Genomic DNA, 15,553 nt, shown 5'->3' with positions numbered 1-15,553 from the left:
CTACATGGCCATAACTAATCAACATTCTGGATAATTCTTCAAAATAAGGAGGCCACGTCACACCAAAATAATATTTCATTTTTCCTTTTACATATATATTTAGTTATAATGTTATTGAATCAAAAACACTTATATTACACAAATTAGTACCTAATATAATATTTTGTTATTTCAATGTATTTATCTGTCTCTTAAGAACGCATTAGCTAATTAGCCTAGGCTTTTATCGCCCGCTAAGAGACAAATTTACTTTGCTATTTCCACCTAAGAACGGATTTGCGTCGTGGAGTCTACTGTATTTGCATAACAAAGCATGGAATAATGCATGGACCGCAGCAGAAATCATAATAGGAACTCACTTTGCTCATCTTGGCTGGGACAGGTTGCATGGAAAGGACTGGCGTGCTTGTGGTTGTGACGGGCGGCATCTGAGCTAAATGTGGGGGGCCGGGCGCGCCCGTGATGGGGATATTTTGCACTGAAATGCCGTGCGGGGTGATGTGGTGAATCTGGCCGGGTGTTGTAACGTTAACCAGATCGTTGGTCTGCACTTCGATCTTGTAGCCGGGCGGCAGGAAGGTGTTGAAGCCCATGATGAGGTCCGGGTGTCCTTTAAAGAGCTGAGAAACGCGGCTGATGACGCCGGGGGTGTCAATGCTGCGAACGCAAGTGAGCTCGGTTGTCAGGATGTTATTATTAACGCTGTTAAAAAAAATGTCATTTGGATGATGTACGTCCTTCTGCGCTCACCTTTGAGACTTGAACTCTTTCATAATGTCCAGGAAGTCGTTGTAAACCTGAGGATGGTTGCCAAACTGCAACTTGACTTGGTCCAAGTATGACAGTGCATCCTCCACCTGTAGGAGACAAGGATAAAAGGGTAAAAGATTGGCTGAACTTGGAAAATTAACTAAAACATTACTAACAAGCGGGATTTTGCAGTATTTACTAGAAGGACCTCTAGTTATAGTATAGTTTCCCCACCGTCCATTAGCATTTGTATTCTTATTTAACATATTTTCCGCACTTGAAGGTACAAAGGACCATAAGGCACACTAGACAAAATAGTATTTTGTGATATTTTCATAAATAAGGCGCATGAAATTTAAACTGCAGGAAAAAAGGGTTGCATAAAATATAAATAAATGCATATAAATGATAAGAATATGTTTCATAGGACATACTTTAACATGATCACATCTGCTTTCACCACTAAACTTAATTAATTCATAAATGGTTACTGTGCCGTCCTCAATCCGAAGTATCCCTTTTTTGCCAGCTAGTGAACGGCATGCGACAACAAAAAAGGATTTGCAATGAGCATTTGAAAGTCAGTGTTTGTGCTTCAGTCAAAGTTACTTTTTAGCAACAATTAGCATGTTTACCAAAAGGTACATCCCAAAACCACTCCATGTTTCTTAATGGCAGAACAATGACCACACACTGCCACAAGTTGGTTTAAACCAAACATTATTCATATGTATTTGAATAAACACAAATATTTAAAAAAAACATACAAACTGTTGGATGAAAAACTCTCAAATAATTGACAAAGCGGGCAACAAAAAATTGTTTTGGTTATTATAAGAACTCTTTTAATAATTGGTTGAAATATCACAAGCATGTTTGTATAATTAACACGCTAACCACAAGAGGGCAATCAAAAAAAAACTTTAATTGTTTCTCAAAGGCAGAACAGTTCCCCTATACAGTATCATTTATTTAACTATTCATTTTCAATGTTATTCAGCCTTTACTTTCCAGTATATAAGGCGTTCAAATTTATGGCCAGTTCGGAGTGTTAAGGTGTGCCTTATACTTGTAGTGATGGCAATGAAGCCCCACAAAGTAGTCAAGGCCTGCAAGGAAATACAAACACACATAGGGGCTTCAAGATGATAAATTTCCTGGTTTATGCCTTTATGGGGATAGAAAATTGTATACTGCATGCAATAAAAATTATGGATTGTAAATCATGCTCAGAATACTAGAAAATATATGAATTGTTTTGTGTTACTTTGTCTAACCAGCTCAGCAGCCTAGATGGTAGTGTGCCGGCTTTGAGACTGGGAGGTCGCTGGTTCGCGCCTCGACCGAGACATACCTAATTGGTATAATGGCGGCGCCCTCTGGCTGCGGCTGCACCGACTCGCTACAACGGGTCAGGTGTATCGACATTTCGTTCTGTGTACATTGTTACAAAGAATGACAATACAAAGGAAATTATTATTATTATTATTATTATGTTTGTGCTTATGCAACAAGTGAAAATGTGAAATAAGGAGGTTAGATAATGTGCTTATTCATTTTTATTTTAGAACAATATTTATTCCAAAGATAAAGGGAATCCAGAGCGTTTCTACAGACTTCAGTTGTTCAACCATAGAAGCATTTCACTACTCTATAGTCCGGAAAATGCTGTATTTATTATTGCTACTAACATGTGCAGCTAAGATAGTGCCCTTTGATAAGAACGGTTGTTCTATTTTTCTTAGCTGAGGAATGTGTGACAACCAGTATTGGAGCAATTGTCTAATGTTAAGAAGTGATGTTTTTTCACATTAACACACATAAGTATTTGCACTTTCTGCAATATATATGTCAGTGTTATAGTGCACATAACATTACCATGTCAATATAGTTAATACCAACAAACAAAGTAAGTATTGATAGATCTAATGATAGAGCCAAGATCTAGTCACTCCAACACTTCTTTTCGGGGACATGTTTACAAAAGCTGATGAGCATGCACTGACCTTGAGCCTCTGAAACTGCTGACCCTGCGCCGAAGCAAGAGGCGCAGCCGCGTGGCTATGTGCGGGCATCACCGAGGCTCCGTGAGATTGGACGGCGGCGGGGCTGTGGTGATGGGCTGCCCCATGGACAGCCGGGCTGGGCGCATGCCCACTGCTTTGAGCCACAGTGGGAACCTGCACAAAAACCACAAGTGTTGCTTGACTGTGTCAGTCCTTTCAAGTACCGTATTTATCACATTATAAGGCGCACCAGGTTAGGTTGCACAAAAAACAAAAAGGTGCCGTGTTTTGCGCATCTATTGATCCGTCAATCTATATTACTGATCACATTTGAACACAATTACACAATTTTGAATGCAACTGTAATTGAACCCAGATCACTGCTTAGAATATCATCCACTAGACGCCAAGAGATGCAGATGACACATGAAGAGGCATTGGGTCTGATCCAATCATCACATTATTTTAGTCACGGTGCGTAATTGTTAATGTTTTTATCAGCCAGGCCGCGAGAATATTGTCAGACATTAAATTGGTCTGCGGTACAGCCGAATTGCAAATTTTTAAAGAAGCGCATGAGTTACGGAATTAAATGATGATAAAGGCATTGTGGGAGGTAATTTGGTCATCCTGAAAAAATACAAACAAATGCACCGTTGCATATAATCAAAACTTTTGTGACTTACAATGTTTAGTTTGAGCTGAGAAAAAGTGAAACAACCTCTCTACTCTAATACAGGACTGTCTCAGAAAATTAGAATATTGTGATAAAGTTCTTTATTTTCTGTAATGCAATTAAAAAAACTAAAATGTCATACATTCTGGATTCATTACACATCAACTGAACTATTTCAAGCCTTTTATTATTTGAATATTGCTGATTTTGGCTTACAGCTGAAAAAAACTCAAAAATCCTATCTCAAAATATTAGAATACTTCCTCAGACCAAGTAAAAAAATAATTTTATAACAGCAAAACTAAATCAAACATTTGAAAATGTCCATTGATGCACTCAGTACTTGGTTGGGAATCCTTTTGCACGGATTACTGCATCAATCCGGCGTGGCATGGAGGCAATCAGCCTGTGGCATTGCTGAGGTGTTATTGATGCCCAGGATGCTTCGATAGCGGCCTTCAGCTCATTTGCATTTGTAGGTCTGGTGTCTTTCATCTTCTTCTTAACTATACCCCACAAATTCTCGATGGGGTTCAGGTCAGGGGAATTAGCAGGCCAATCAAGGACAGTGATGCCATGGTCAGTGCACCAGTTACTCGTGGTTTTGGCACTGTGGGCAGGTGCCAGATCATGCTGGAAAATGAAATCCTCATCTCCATAGAGCTTTTCAGCAGATGGAAGCATGTGGTGCTCTAAAATCTCTTGGTACACAGTTGCATTTACTCTGGACTTGATGAAACACAGTGGACCAACACCAGCAGCTGACATGGCTCCCCAAACCATTGCTGACTGTGGGAACTTCACACTGGATTTCAAGCAACTTGGATTTTGCTCCTCTCCAGCCTTTCTCCAGACTCTGGCGCCTTGACTTCCAAATGAAATGCAAAACTTGCTTTCGTCTGAAAAGAGGACTTTGGACCACTCTGCAACTGTCCAGTGCTTCTTCTCCATAGCCCAAGTCAGACGCTTCTTCCGTTGTCTTGAGTTCAGAAGTGGCTTGACCATGGGAATACGGCTATTGTAGCCCATTTCCCGGACACGTCTGTGAACTGTGGCTTTTGATACCTGGACTCCAGCTTCAGCCCACTGTCTTTGAAGCTCCCCCAAATTCTGGAAGCGGCTCTTCTTCACAATTTTGTTAAGGCTGCGGTCATCTCTCTTGGTTGTGCAGCGTTTCCGGCCACATTTTCCCTTCCAACAGACTTTTTGTGGATATGCTTTGAAACTGCACTCTGTGAACAGCCTGCTCTTTGAGAAATTTCTTTTTGTGTCTTACCCTCCTGATGGAGGGTATCAATGATGGTCCTCTGGACAGCAGTCAGATCAGCAGTCTTCCCCATACTTGTGATTTAGTTTACTGAACCAAGTTGAGTGTTTTTAAGGCTCAGGAAACCCTCGCAAGGTGTTTCGAGTTAATTAGATGATTCAGGTGATTAGTTGAATAAGCCTACTTGTATACTTTTTCATGATATTCTAATATTTTGAGATAGGATTTTTGAGTTTTCTTAAGCTGTAAGCCAAATTCAGCAATATTAAAATAATAAAAGGCTTGAAATAGTTCAATTGATGTGTAATGAATCCAGAATGTATGACATTTTTGTTTTTTTAATTGCATTACAGAAAATAAAGAACTTTATCACAATATTCTAATTTTCTGAGACAGTCCTGTATATCTGGTACCATCAGTAAAAATAGTGTGATAACGAGCAGCTTGGTGGTTGGAAATCAGCATTGTTACTATTGCTATCCTTTTCGATCCTGATGGCCTCCAATGCTATGTAATTGTGGTCAGCGATTAAATGTACCGTAAATTCCGGACTATAAGCCGCTACTTTTTTCCCAAACGTTCAACCCTGCGGCTTATTCAGTGATGCGGCCAATTTATGTAATTTTTCTAACGGCCTCCAGCGGCGCTCGAGTACAAAAGGTAAGATTTAGACCGGTGGAATATATGCGCCGAGGAAGACTGCAACTTCTTGGCTTGTGCATACAGTAAATTAAATTAGCGTGAACATACCCTCATCATGCAAAATGCAAAAAGAAACGCACATGACGCAGCTTTCAAGCTAAAAGCAATTGAGCAGTCCGATAGAGAAGGAGCGAGCGTGTTGCCAGCGTGTTTTGGAATAAGGGAGCATGGGACGACGTCTATATGATGACGTTTCTTTCCGACACTAAGGAAGACGACTTTGACGGCTTCAGTTCTAAGGAGGAAGATGAGGACGGTTTACCATGATTTTTACAAGTACAGTATGGTTTTTTTTTACCAGACCCGTTTACTGTGTTGCGAGCGTGTTGCTAGCGTGTTTTGGAATAAGGGAGCGTGGGGCGACGTCCATATGACAAAGTTGCTTTTCGATGGCTTCAGTTCTAAGGAGGAAGATGAGGACGGTTTACCGTGATTTTTACAAGTACGGTATGTTTTTTTTAACAGACCCGTTTACTGTGTTGCTACCTGTCACAGGCACCGTTTGGGATGAAAGTTATTATTAAGCTTTGAAAACTTTCAGTGTACCGTCTTTCTTTGTAAATGTGTGTAACCATGTATAATATGTATTTGCAACTGTATATTTTTGTAATGTCTTAATTTCAGTCACTTATTCTGATATGTTTCCCACGGGCGAATAAAAAAGAAGGGGCAGAAAAGGCGCGGGCTGACGGGAAGTGGCAACCGGTAAAGGTGTTTGTGGACGCGGCAGACAATAGTGGATATATATTCTTGCCACCGTTACCTTTGGAAATATACACTTTTTTCCTTGGATTACTTTCAACGGGACCCGGACTCTGCAGGTCTGCATCAAACCTTAAGTACTGGTATTATTTTCCGTTCATTTTGCCGGCTTTGATTTTTGGACGGTGTACTTTTATGAAGGACATTCAGTTTCAATAGCGGGACTTAGTCGGGTTTGGGTTAATTTTGTGTTTGTGTTACATTTTTTAATGTGGGTGCGTGCGGCTTGTGTAAGTACAAAATCGGTTTTCCTCTTAAAATGTGGTGGGTGCGGCTTATGATCAGGTGCGCTCTATAGTCCGAAATTTACAGTATATATAATTGCACCAACATGGGAACAAATTTTCAATTACGTACGCATATAAAGTGCACCAGCTTATAAAGGACACATTTAAAGGAAATCTGAGATTATGGCAATCAAAGGGTTTTTGGGTGTGGCTTATAGTCCATAAAATACAGAATTTGTGCATACCTGGTATCCCTGCGGGACAGAGTACTGGACGCCGGAGTTGGGCTGCATGTTTTCGGCAGTGGCCTCGTACACCGTTGGCGGAGCCGGTGCCAAGGCGCGGGGCTGGAAAGGCTCCGCGTTGCCCGGGAGGCGCCGCTGCTGGGACGCAAAAATGGTTTCCTGATCTTCCAGTCGTCGCTTCATCATGAACTCATGCTCGACGGTTCAGAGAGACCTGCCATGGACATAATGAAAACATTTCAGTGAGAAGCGCCTTCCTTTCTTTACATGTGGCACTTAAGCCCTTCCTTTAAGACAGCGGTGGGCAATTATTTTTTCAGGTGGGAGACATGAGAAACAGAATATATAGTGGACAGTGACCCCCAATCAGCAAAACATTGTGTTTCTCTATAAAAAGCAGTATTGATTTGACAAGTTGCTAAAACTAGTAAGAATATACTTTATGTTCAATGAAGTGATCAAAAAGGGGAGGGGCTTTACAAAAATACATTTCCCAAAAAAATGGTAAATAAAATGAAAAGGATTTTATCATTTATAACTTATATTAGTCATTTTATTTAGCCACATTGTTGTACTCCAAATGATTAAATACATGTATTGCTTGGTAGACCTACCCAATTTCTCATACCATCTCATGTAAAGTATTAAAAGAAACATATCTATATGTTTAAGCATTTTTTCATTGTAAAATCACAACCAATGCAATAAATAGGAAATTACACTAAAATTAAGACATTTTTTGTAATAGCAGCAAAGATTAAATACATGAATAAATAAACTTGTAGACATCTGCATTTAATATTTTGTTTTTACCAATAGACCATTTCATCAAATTCAATTCTAAACACTCTGAATATATTCAATGTCATATGGTACGTGTCAAGTCATGTTTATTTGTATGGCCCTTAATCACAAAGGGTTGCACAGATCACAGACTATTGCAAACTACAGGCTATTATTAAACAATCTGATCTAAAACCTACACGAGGGCGAGGAAATACTCAAAAACCTAAGCATTGGGAAAATGAAGAAACCTTGAGAAGGGACTTCAAATTCCACTGAGGTTGCAGATCAAATCTCAGAGGGCAGAGTACATCCCTTTTTGAAAGCACCATATTCCATCACAAGCATTGAAATCCTCCAAATGTAATACGAGTAGCTAAGAAGTGTTTTTGCATGAAATCTTTTGATCGTTAAAATGAACACTTGCTATTTTTCTTTTATTATGTATGGAAAAATGTACGCAGATTTTTGAATGTTGAGAACACAGGGCAGAAGAGTGTCACCAAATCAGAACATTTATATTAGTAGTACTTTTTGTTTGACCATTTTATACATTTCATCATATTTTAACATCAGACAAACCACATGTGGCCTGCCAGCCTTAGTTTGCAGTACATTAGAGCCCTGGGATACGACGTCCCCACCTTTAGACGTTTTCACTTCACGAGATGGAAAAAATGTTTTTTAGGACCTCTTTGCAGCCCCCCCCTCCTCTATACGACACCAACAATTAAAAAGGTAAGATTCTTAACTAGTCCCAATGTTTGGAGGGGTGCAAAAGATGTTAACAATGGAAAGAAAGCTTGACATAAAGAAGACACATGCATAAATATCCTCGCTATGAAATTGGTGAAACCAGCTGAAGATCATGACAGATATTAAGAATAAATAGATTTATTGAATTAAAAAAAAAAATAACGGTATGGCAATCTTTGCAAGAAGACGTTTTAAAATCAGATAAATGTTTGGTGTCCCCTCACCCTTGTGCATTCTTCTGCTACTCAACTTGACAAGATCAAGTCGCTGTACACTAAAGTACAATTTCAGTTTCCCATAAGATGTATATTGATTTATATTGTTATTTAGGCAATACTTACTGGATACTACTTTGTTATTTAATCGTTTTATCTGAGTTTCTATCCCCCGCTATACGGCAATTTCGCTTAGAGATCCCCTTTATAACTGATTCATTTTGTGTCACAGGGGTCTAGTGTATACAAATATATTCTCGGAAATTGTTTATTGTTCAAGGATACAAATCCACTCGTTTAATTCGAATACAAAAATAGAAATAGAAAAAGAGTAAACACTCAAAATATGTCTGTGACCAATCACAACTCGCGTCCAGCAACGTCACCGAAGCAACAAACGTGTAAGAGTCGCTCTTGTCATTACCAACTCTGCCAAAGTTTTGCAATTCTTGCTCGAAAATGAGACCGCCATTTGTACAGGTTTAACTGTGAATACAAAACTTAATTCAAAAAAGACGCAGGCATGCCTTGACATGTTAAGAAGCAACTTCAGGGGCGGGAGCTAACCGAGGTTAGCATAGCATCCCTCGACTGCGACATGAGGAAGTGGAATACATAATTACAGTTTTATAATATTCACCAAAATAAGCAGACAAAACATAACCGTTTTTTATTTGTAACGTATGTGTAATGAATGATCTCCCCAGCGTGGCAGCCCCTCGCCCCCACTTTACGCAAAGGCCTTCAAGCACCGAGCTCGATTTCCATACGTGACCGCCATTTGGTGGAGCCTGTGCGGCGGGAGGGACACGAAACGCCGCAAGTCGAATGGAGGTAACATAAACATAGAAAAATAACGACTCATTTTTTTCAATGCGTTGGATTTATTAATCACCATTTGAATCGTAGCAGAAGTAGGGAAAAGTGTTTGTCGGTATTAGCTCCTAGCTAATGTAAACAACATGAGGGGACGAACATAGAAGCACATGCGGCTAACTATTAGCATGTCTTAATTTAGCAATTTGGGTGACGAATATAATTACAATCGGTGACATTTCTTTGCGTTTATTGATTATTGATTTTTACAGATTTAGTCGATTAGATTAGCCGCATTAGCTTGCTGAATGAATTTCCAAGCTGAACTCACCCCCTCTTTTAAGTTCGCCGACGGTGCTATTGTAATCCGGTTTAACTGCGATGCCTCTAACTGGGGTGCGTTCCGGAGCATGTATGTCAAACGCAACTAGTTCGGCGTTGCAGATCGTAGAGAAAATAAATAAAAGACAAATAAAAACAAGAGATGTGTAGCTCTCAAGTGGAAGGGGGCGGGGGGAGTAACTCTTCCCCGACAGAGGAAAACAATCTCCGTTAGGATGGTGGGCGGGGTTGTATGAGTATACTGTATAACGACGCCTCCTCGGGACGTTGCTATTGGATCGTTCTTGGAAAGGGGGCTTAGTAGCTCATGCTGATTGGCTGTTAGTGCTGTCTCTCGATTACCGAGAGAGGTCTCCCATTTTGACTGGGAAGCGCGACCACGGGAGTGATGAGCTATGAAACAAAATACTGTGAACCCTCGCTATAACGCGGTTCAGTTGTATATGTAATCAATATACAATAAAAAAAAGTGTATTTATATATTTGTCCCCCTCCCCTCCCGATTTTTTCACTAGTCATTAGTTGATCCAACCCCTAATGCCGAGTGCTAAGCAGGAAAGTAACGTTGTAAGTAAGGTATAAAATAGAACCCCCGAGGTATGGCGTCCCCACCTTACGAGGTTTTCCCTTTCCAATATGGAATATGATGTTTTTCGGCCCACTCTTTACGATATTTTGTTGACATCAACAGCAAATTACTTTGCTTGCCTCAAAAATTACAAAATGCCCTGCGACTGGTTGGCAACCAGTTCAGGGTGTCCCCTGCCCACTGCCCGAAGACGGCTGGGATGGGCTCCAGCACCCCCGCGACCCTACTGAGGATAAGCGGTGCAGATAATGGATGGATTGATAACATACAAAATTCAATCTCTTTCGTTGTTCGCTACGTATGGCTCAAAGATGCCGTTAATAAAGATGCCGCTATGCTATTGGCTGAACTAGATCCCACAATACCTTGCTTTTAATTCAGTTCAGTATGTGCTTTGACTGAACGTTGGCAAAACAATATGGTAGTTTTATATACTGTATAACAATGGGAACAAAGCATGCAGTTATCAAGAAATAAGAAGAATCTATCTATCTACCTTGGTCATATCAAGTCAAGCCAAGTCAAACTCATTTATATAGCCCTTAATCACAAATATGTCTCAAAGGACTGCACAGGATTACAATGACACAATTACCTGATCTTAAACCAACATGCGGGAACGGAACAACTCAAAACCTCAGCGTGAGGAAAAAGAGAAACCTTGAGAAGGGACCTCACAAGTGGTACCCCCCTTCCAGGGTGAATTACATTTAGCATTATTATCCCTCAAGATCGACAGCAAGACAAACACATACAATAACAAAGAAAATTAAAAATAAAGGGAAAGAAATAGCAGAAAACACAGACAAACCAACCCAAATGCCCAAACACCCAAACAAGTTAGGCACCTCGGCACCTAAGTTGGTCTTGCTTTCTTCCCTCCAGATGATACGGGACACAAGGAAGCGGCCATGTCACTCGGGTCAGGGTGACACAACACACTCTTCTGTTCAACAGCAGGACCCGACAGCTTGCGCTGGTTTACCCCTGCCGCATCATACAGGTGCCCTGCCCATCCCTTAGAACGCACCCAAACATCCCACTATCCTTTTACAATACCTCCCCACTCATTCCTATCACCAACAAGAACTCTAGCTTCTACTAGATTTAGACCTCTTTCCTGCAGTGCACTCATAACCCTATGCATCCACGTCAATCGCGGCCTTCCTCTTGGTCTCCTTCCATTTACTTCTGCAATTATAAGCAACACTTAATTTATTGAGAGTGGGGAAAGAACTAAGAAAGATACAAAAATATTTTTTTCTTTTTTAATTTGGTAGATAAAATAAATTTGTTTACACAAATTATCATTGTCCGTCTTGCTGTGAGTAAATAAATAGTGCCTTGTGTTTGTAAGGTTTGTTGTCGCTTATTAAGTTTATTACCATAGGTTTATATTCCCTGTCATACGACAATTTCTTCTTGCGATCCACACTTCGGAATATACTCATGTCGTATCCCCAGCCCAGGGTGTACTGTACTCAATTCATAAAGAAAACAATTCGTGCAGAAAGTGCGATCATAAAACACTCTGTACTTTTTTTGTTTGACACTTGACCAGCTCGTCGGTCAACCTTTTCCGGGTTATACTCCGCCCACTTTTGGGAAAAGCATCAGCCAATCACATCGCACTCTCGCTGCTAAAGCATCGCCCACGATAGGCGGAGCTTCAAACGCCAGCCCGGGATTCCTCCTCTGTTCTCGGCTTCTGTTTTTTTCTCCTTGTATTTCACGACACACAAAGATATAAACAGCAAATGACTCGAAACGTACTGATTTGTTATTAAATAAACACGCCCTGTCGAAGAGAATGGGCGCACATTTTGTCGTTTTGTTATGAAACGACGCACGATGGACGCGCCGAACAAAAGGGGCTTCCATCCCGATAGAACAAAGCTGAAGTCCTGCAGCAACGTCTCAGATGAATAAAACCATAACCAATCTTGTTTTTTCATTTCTCGGACTCTAAATCCTCAAAAACGTTGACCATCCCTTCTCCACACACGTCCCCTCCGCTCATTCGCAAACATGCTCGACTGACCGTCAAAATAAAGCTGAAATACTCCGCGTAGTGTTTACTTTCTCTAAAACGAAATATTAAATTAAATGATACATCACTATGTAGTACATTACACATGCCGTTTGTGCATTAAAAAAAAACATCGACGCATGCAATCGCCTGACCGACACAAACACTCGCCAAAGCATTGACTCATTCATCACAAAAAGCCGTCAAAAGTGATCGTGATTGTCATGAAACGCTCGGTTTTATAGTTACATACCCGGCAGGTGTTACGAAGATTGATACCACGTACTCCTAAAGAGATTCGTGTTTGGAACAAAATACTTCGGACACGCCCCCTCGAACTCCACCCCGCCCCCTTCTTCTTCACCATTGGCGCACGTCGCAAAACGCGTCATTGAGTTTGAAGCGCACCCGCGAAATGTGCGCACAAGACATTGAAGTTAAACGTAAACATATATCTAGGGCTGTCACCATTAGGACTTTATGGAGACGATCATTGTCAGACAAGTTATCGCGTTTGATGAATATATCGCCAATGTTTTCCCCTCTGCTTTACAGTATATGCTACCATGATAATATAAAATTAATATTACATATACTGTATTTTCCGCACTATAGGGCGCACCGAGTTATAGGGCGCACCCCGAAAAAATAGTTGTTGGTCCTAAATTTGACATACATATGGTGCACCGTATTATAAGGCGCTACAATGGGAACGTCAAAAACAGTCAGATAGTTCAGTCAAACTTATTACCCCCTTAACATCCCCAAAGCTTGCAAAGAAGCAAATACGTGTCTCAGACATGTACGGAAACAGTGTCTGTACGATGTCACTCAAAGTTCCAAATATCATTCGGAAGGTTAAAGACTTGGGATTCAAGAAATGCCAACCATTCCTTAGTTTTTATTTTCTTTTTCACTCGCAACTTTACTGTGCATATGACAATAAACACTTGGAATTGAGTTTAATTTAAAAATAGACACTCCATTCCATCCATTATCTGCACCGCTTATCACAGAGTTCAGTCTGAAAACAAGATACTGGGAAAATATATAGCCGGAGTAGCTCACCTAAGTCGTTGTGTTCAATAATAATGTGCAACCATGGTTCTCTTATATCCGTGAGTGTAGTAAATCCAGGAGAGTAAAATATTTACAAATACAGTACAGAATAGTAAAATACTGTTTCCTCTATGCCGTAGTTTTACCTAACATGCTATTCACATTCATCTTTTTCGGCCAATTGCAGGCTTTGTTTTGCCCCTTTAGCCTATGCAAGCCTGTAAATGATAAAAAGGATCCGCCCCCTTTACCTCCGAATAACTTCAGCCAATAGTGATCGATTCAACTGATGATTGACACATCTTTTTCGGCCCATTGCAGGCTTTGTTTTGCCCCTTTAGCCTATGCGAGACTGTAAATGATATAAAGGATCCGCCCCCTTTACCTCCTAATAACTTTAGCCAATAGTGATCGATTCAAATGATGATTGACACATTGGTCAGCCAATGAAACGCCGATATATAAATCCCAGCATACACTGCGGACTACTTCGCGTTCGGGGGATAATCTAGTCGGCGGCTGCTTGCATTAGTTACAAGACCTAGCGACTTAATATTGATCCATATATAAGGCGCACTGTATTATAAGGCGCATGGTCAGCTTTTGAAAAAAATAAAGGCTTTTAGGTGCGCCTTATAGTGCGGAATATACGGTACTGTACACCAAAGTAAAGAAGAGCAATTTAATGGTCAATTAATCAAGTCAAGAAATAATCAAGAAATCCTTAACTTAACATCTGTTCTTTTTATTAAAACAATTGCAACAGTGCAGGATTTCAGCCTTTTGAGGAACAATGCACAGGTGAGGTAATATGTCGGAAGGTCTTTGACTCAACTTTTCAGTAATAAAGTACAGAATTGAACTAAGTGCACAGATGAAGAAAAATAACTAAAGTTAACACAAACCATTAAAATAAATACAGCAGTTGAGCAGATAAATGTCTCTTTGTGTCAAGACCAGTACGGGGACAGGACCCACTTGTGTGCGTTTCTCTTAGTTTTATTGGGGAAAAAGGGAAAGGATAGTACACACGATCCATAGATCGCTGGTCGCGGGGAGCAGGTTGCTCAGACGTGGAAGTGGTATTTCCGTGGCGAGCGATGGCGGTGTCGAGAGCGGAAAAAACAGGTCAGTAGCCGGGACGGGGGAGCAAAAATCGTGGTCGAGATCAGAAAAAGGGTCGGAGCCGAGAATCAGACGGGAACCAGAACAGGAGAGAGTCAGGGTCGAAAGGCTTGCCTAGCGTAAGCTGAGGTTCACAAACCGACAACTGGTGACAGCAAGACGGGGATTTAAAAAGTGACAGGAAGCCAATCAGCGTCCGAGGCAGTTGGGGCCAAAGGAGCTCAGGTGCCTCGCATCAGTAATCATGACATTTTGCTTCGCTTCCAATTTACACTGTCTTATTTTTATGTCGTGACTCATGTGTAAACCTCACATATATTCAATTTTCAAGCAGCAACTCCTGGATTGTTCGCCATTCTTCCCTTGCTGACTAGCTCGAACAAGTGTACCTGGTGCCTGGACTCTAAATGCTGCTTGGGATTGGTTGATTTTGCTCCATTCACTTCTTGAGACAAAGTTTGCAGACCGCGATAGGATTTTTTCTTCAGAGGGGAGGCATTGCAGAAAATAATTGAGAAGTACTAGCCTATTGTAATTCCCTAACCATGTGAACAAAATCTGGGCAACTCGAGTAGTGGAAGCCATGCTGGATGAGTGTTTACCCCAGTAATATATATATATATATATATATATATATAATATATATATATATATACTGGACTGTCTCAGAAAATTAGAATATTGTGATAAAGTTCTTTATTTTCTGTAATGCAATTAAAAAAACAAAAATGTCATACATTCTGGATTCATTACACATCAACTGAACTATTTCAAGCCTTTTATTATTTGAATATTGCTGAATTTGGCTTACAGCTTAAGAAAACTCAAAAATCCTATCTCAAAATATTAGAATATCATGAAAAAGTATACAAGTAGGCTATTCAACTAATCACCTGAATCATCTAATTAACTCGAAACACCTTGCGAGGGTTTCCTGAGCCTTAAAAACACTCAGCTTGGTTCAGTAAACTAAATCACAAGTATGGGGAAGACTGCTGATCTGACTGCTGTCCAGAGGACCATCATTGATACCCTCCATCAGGAGGGTAAGACACAAAAAGAGATTCCTCAAAAAGCAGGCTGTTCACAGAGTGCAGTTTCAAAGCATATCCACAAAAAGTCTGTTGGAAGGGAAAAATGTGGCCGGAAACGCTGCACAACCAAGAGAGATGACCGCAGCCTTAACAAAATTGTGAAGAAAAGC

The 15,553-nt window shown here is 40.5% G+C and overlaps 1 protein-coding gene and 1 long non-coding RNA gene across 3 annotated transcripts in view; one reads left to right on the top strand and one right to left on the bottom strand.

Annotated features, from left to right (window-relative positions):
• The window catches only part of sin3aa (SIN3 transcription regulator family member Aa), a 30,691-nt gene extending 18,182 nt beyond the window's left edge, over positions 1–12,509 (bottom strand). The window contains exons 1-5 of one of the 2 annotated variants that reach the window (XM_088340692.1): positions 12,419–12,509; positions 6,636–6,849; positions 2,757–2,930; positions 751–857; positions 360–657 (exon numbers count right to left, since the gene is read on the bottom strand). In XM_088340692.1, the coding sequence (XP_088196818.1) occupies positions 360–657; positions 751–857; positions 2,757–2,930; positions 6,636–6,821 (765 nt within the window). In that variant the 5' untranslated portion in view covers positions 6,822–6,849; positions 12,419–12,509. Of the gene's footprint in view, positions 1–359; positions 658–750; positions 858–2,756; positions 2,931–6,635; positions 6,850–9,536; positions 9,717–12,418 lie in introns of those variants that run through there. The other variant, XM_088340691.1, reaches the window with a different exon arrangement.
• Positions 8,808–11,446, top strand: LOC148363137 (uncharacterized). Its single transcript, XR_015850961.1, has 3 exons — positions 8,808–8,960; positions 9,097–9,223; positions 11,022–11,446. It is a non-coding gene; the product is annotated as an uncharacterized LOC148363137 (long non-coding RNA).
• Positions 12,510–15,553: the final 3,044 nt, after the last annotated feature.

The sequence above is a fragment of the Urocampus carinirostris genome, chromosome 7 (assembly GCF_059441175.1).
Source record: "Urocampus carinirostris isolate Australia breed hairy pipefish chromosome 7, RoL_Ucar_1.0, whole genome shotgun sequence".
NCBI classification, from domain to species: domain Eukaryota; kingdom Metazoa; phylum Chordata; class Actinopteri; order Syngnathiformes; family Syngnathidae; genus Urocampus; species Urocampus carinirostris.
The sequence above is the reverse complement of the archived record's forward strand: the minus strand, read 5'-3'. Positions and strand labels throughout refer to the sequence as shown.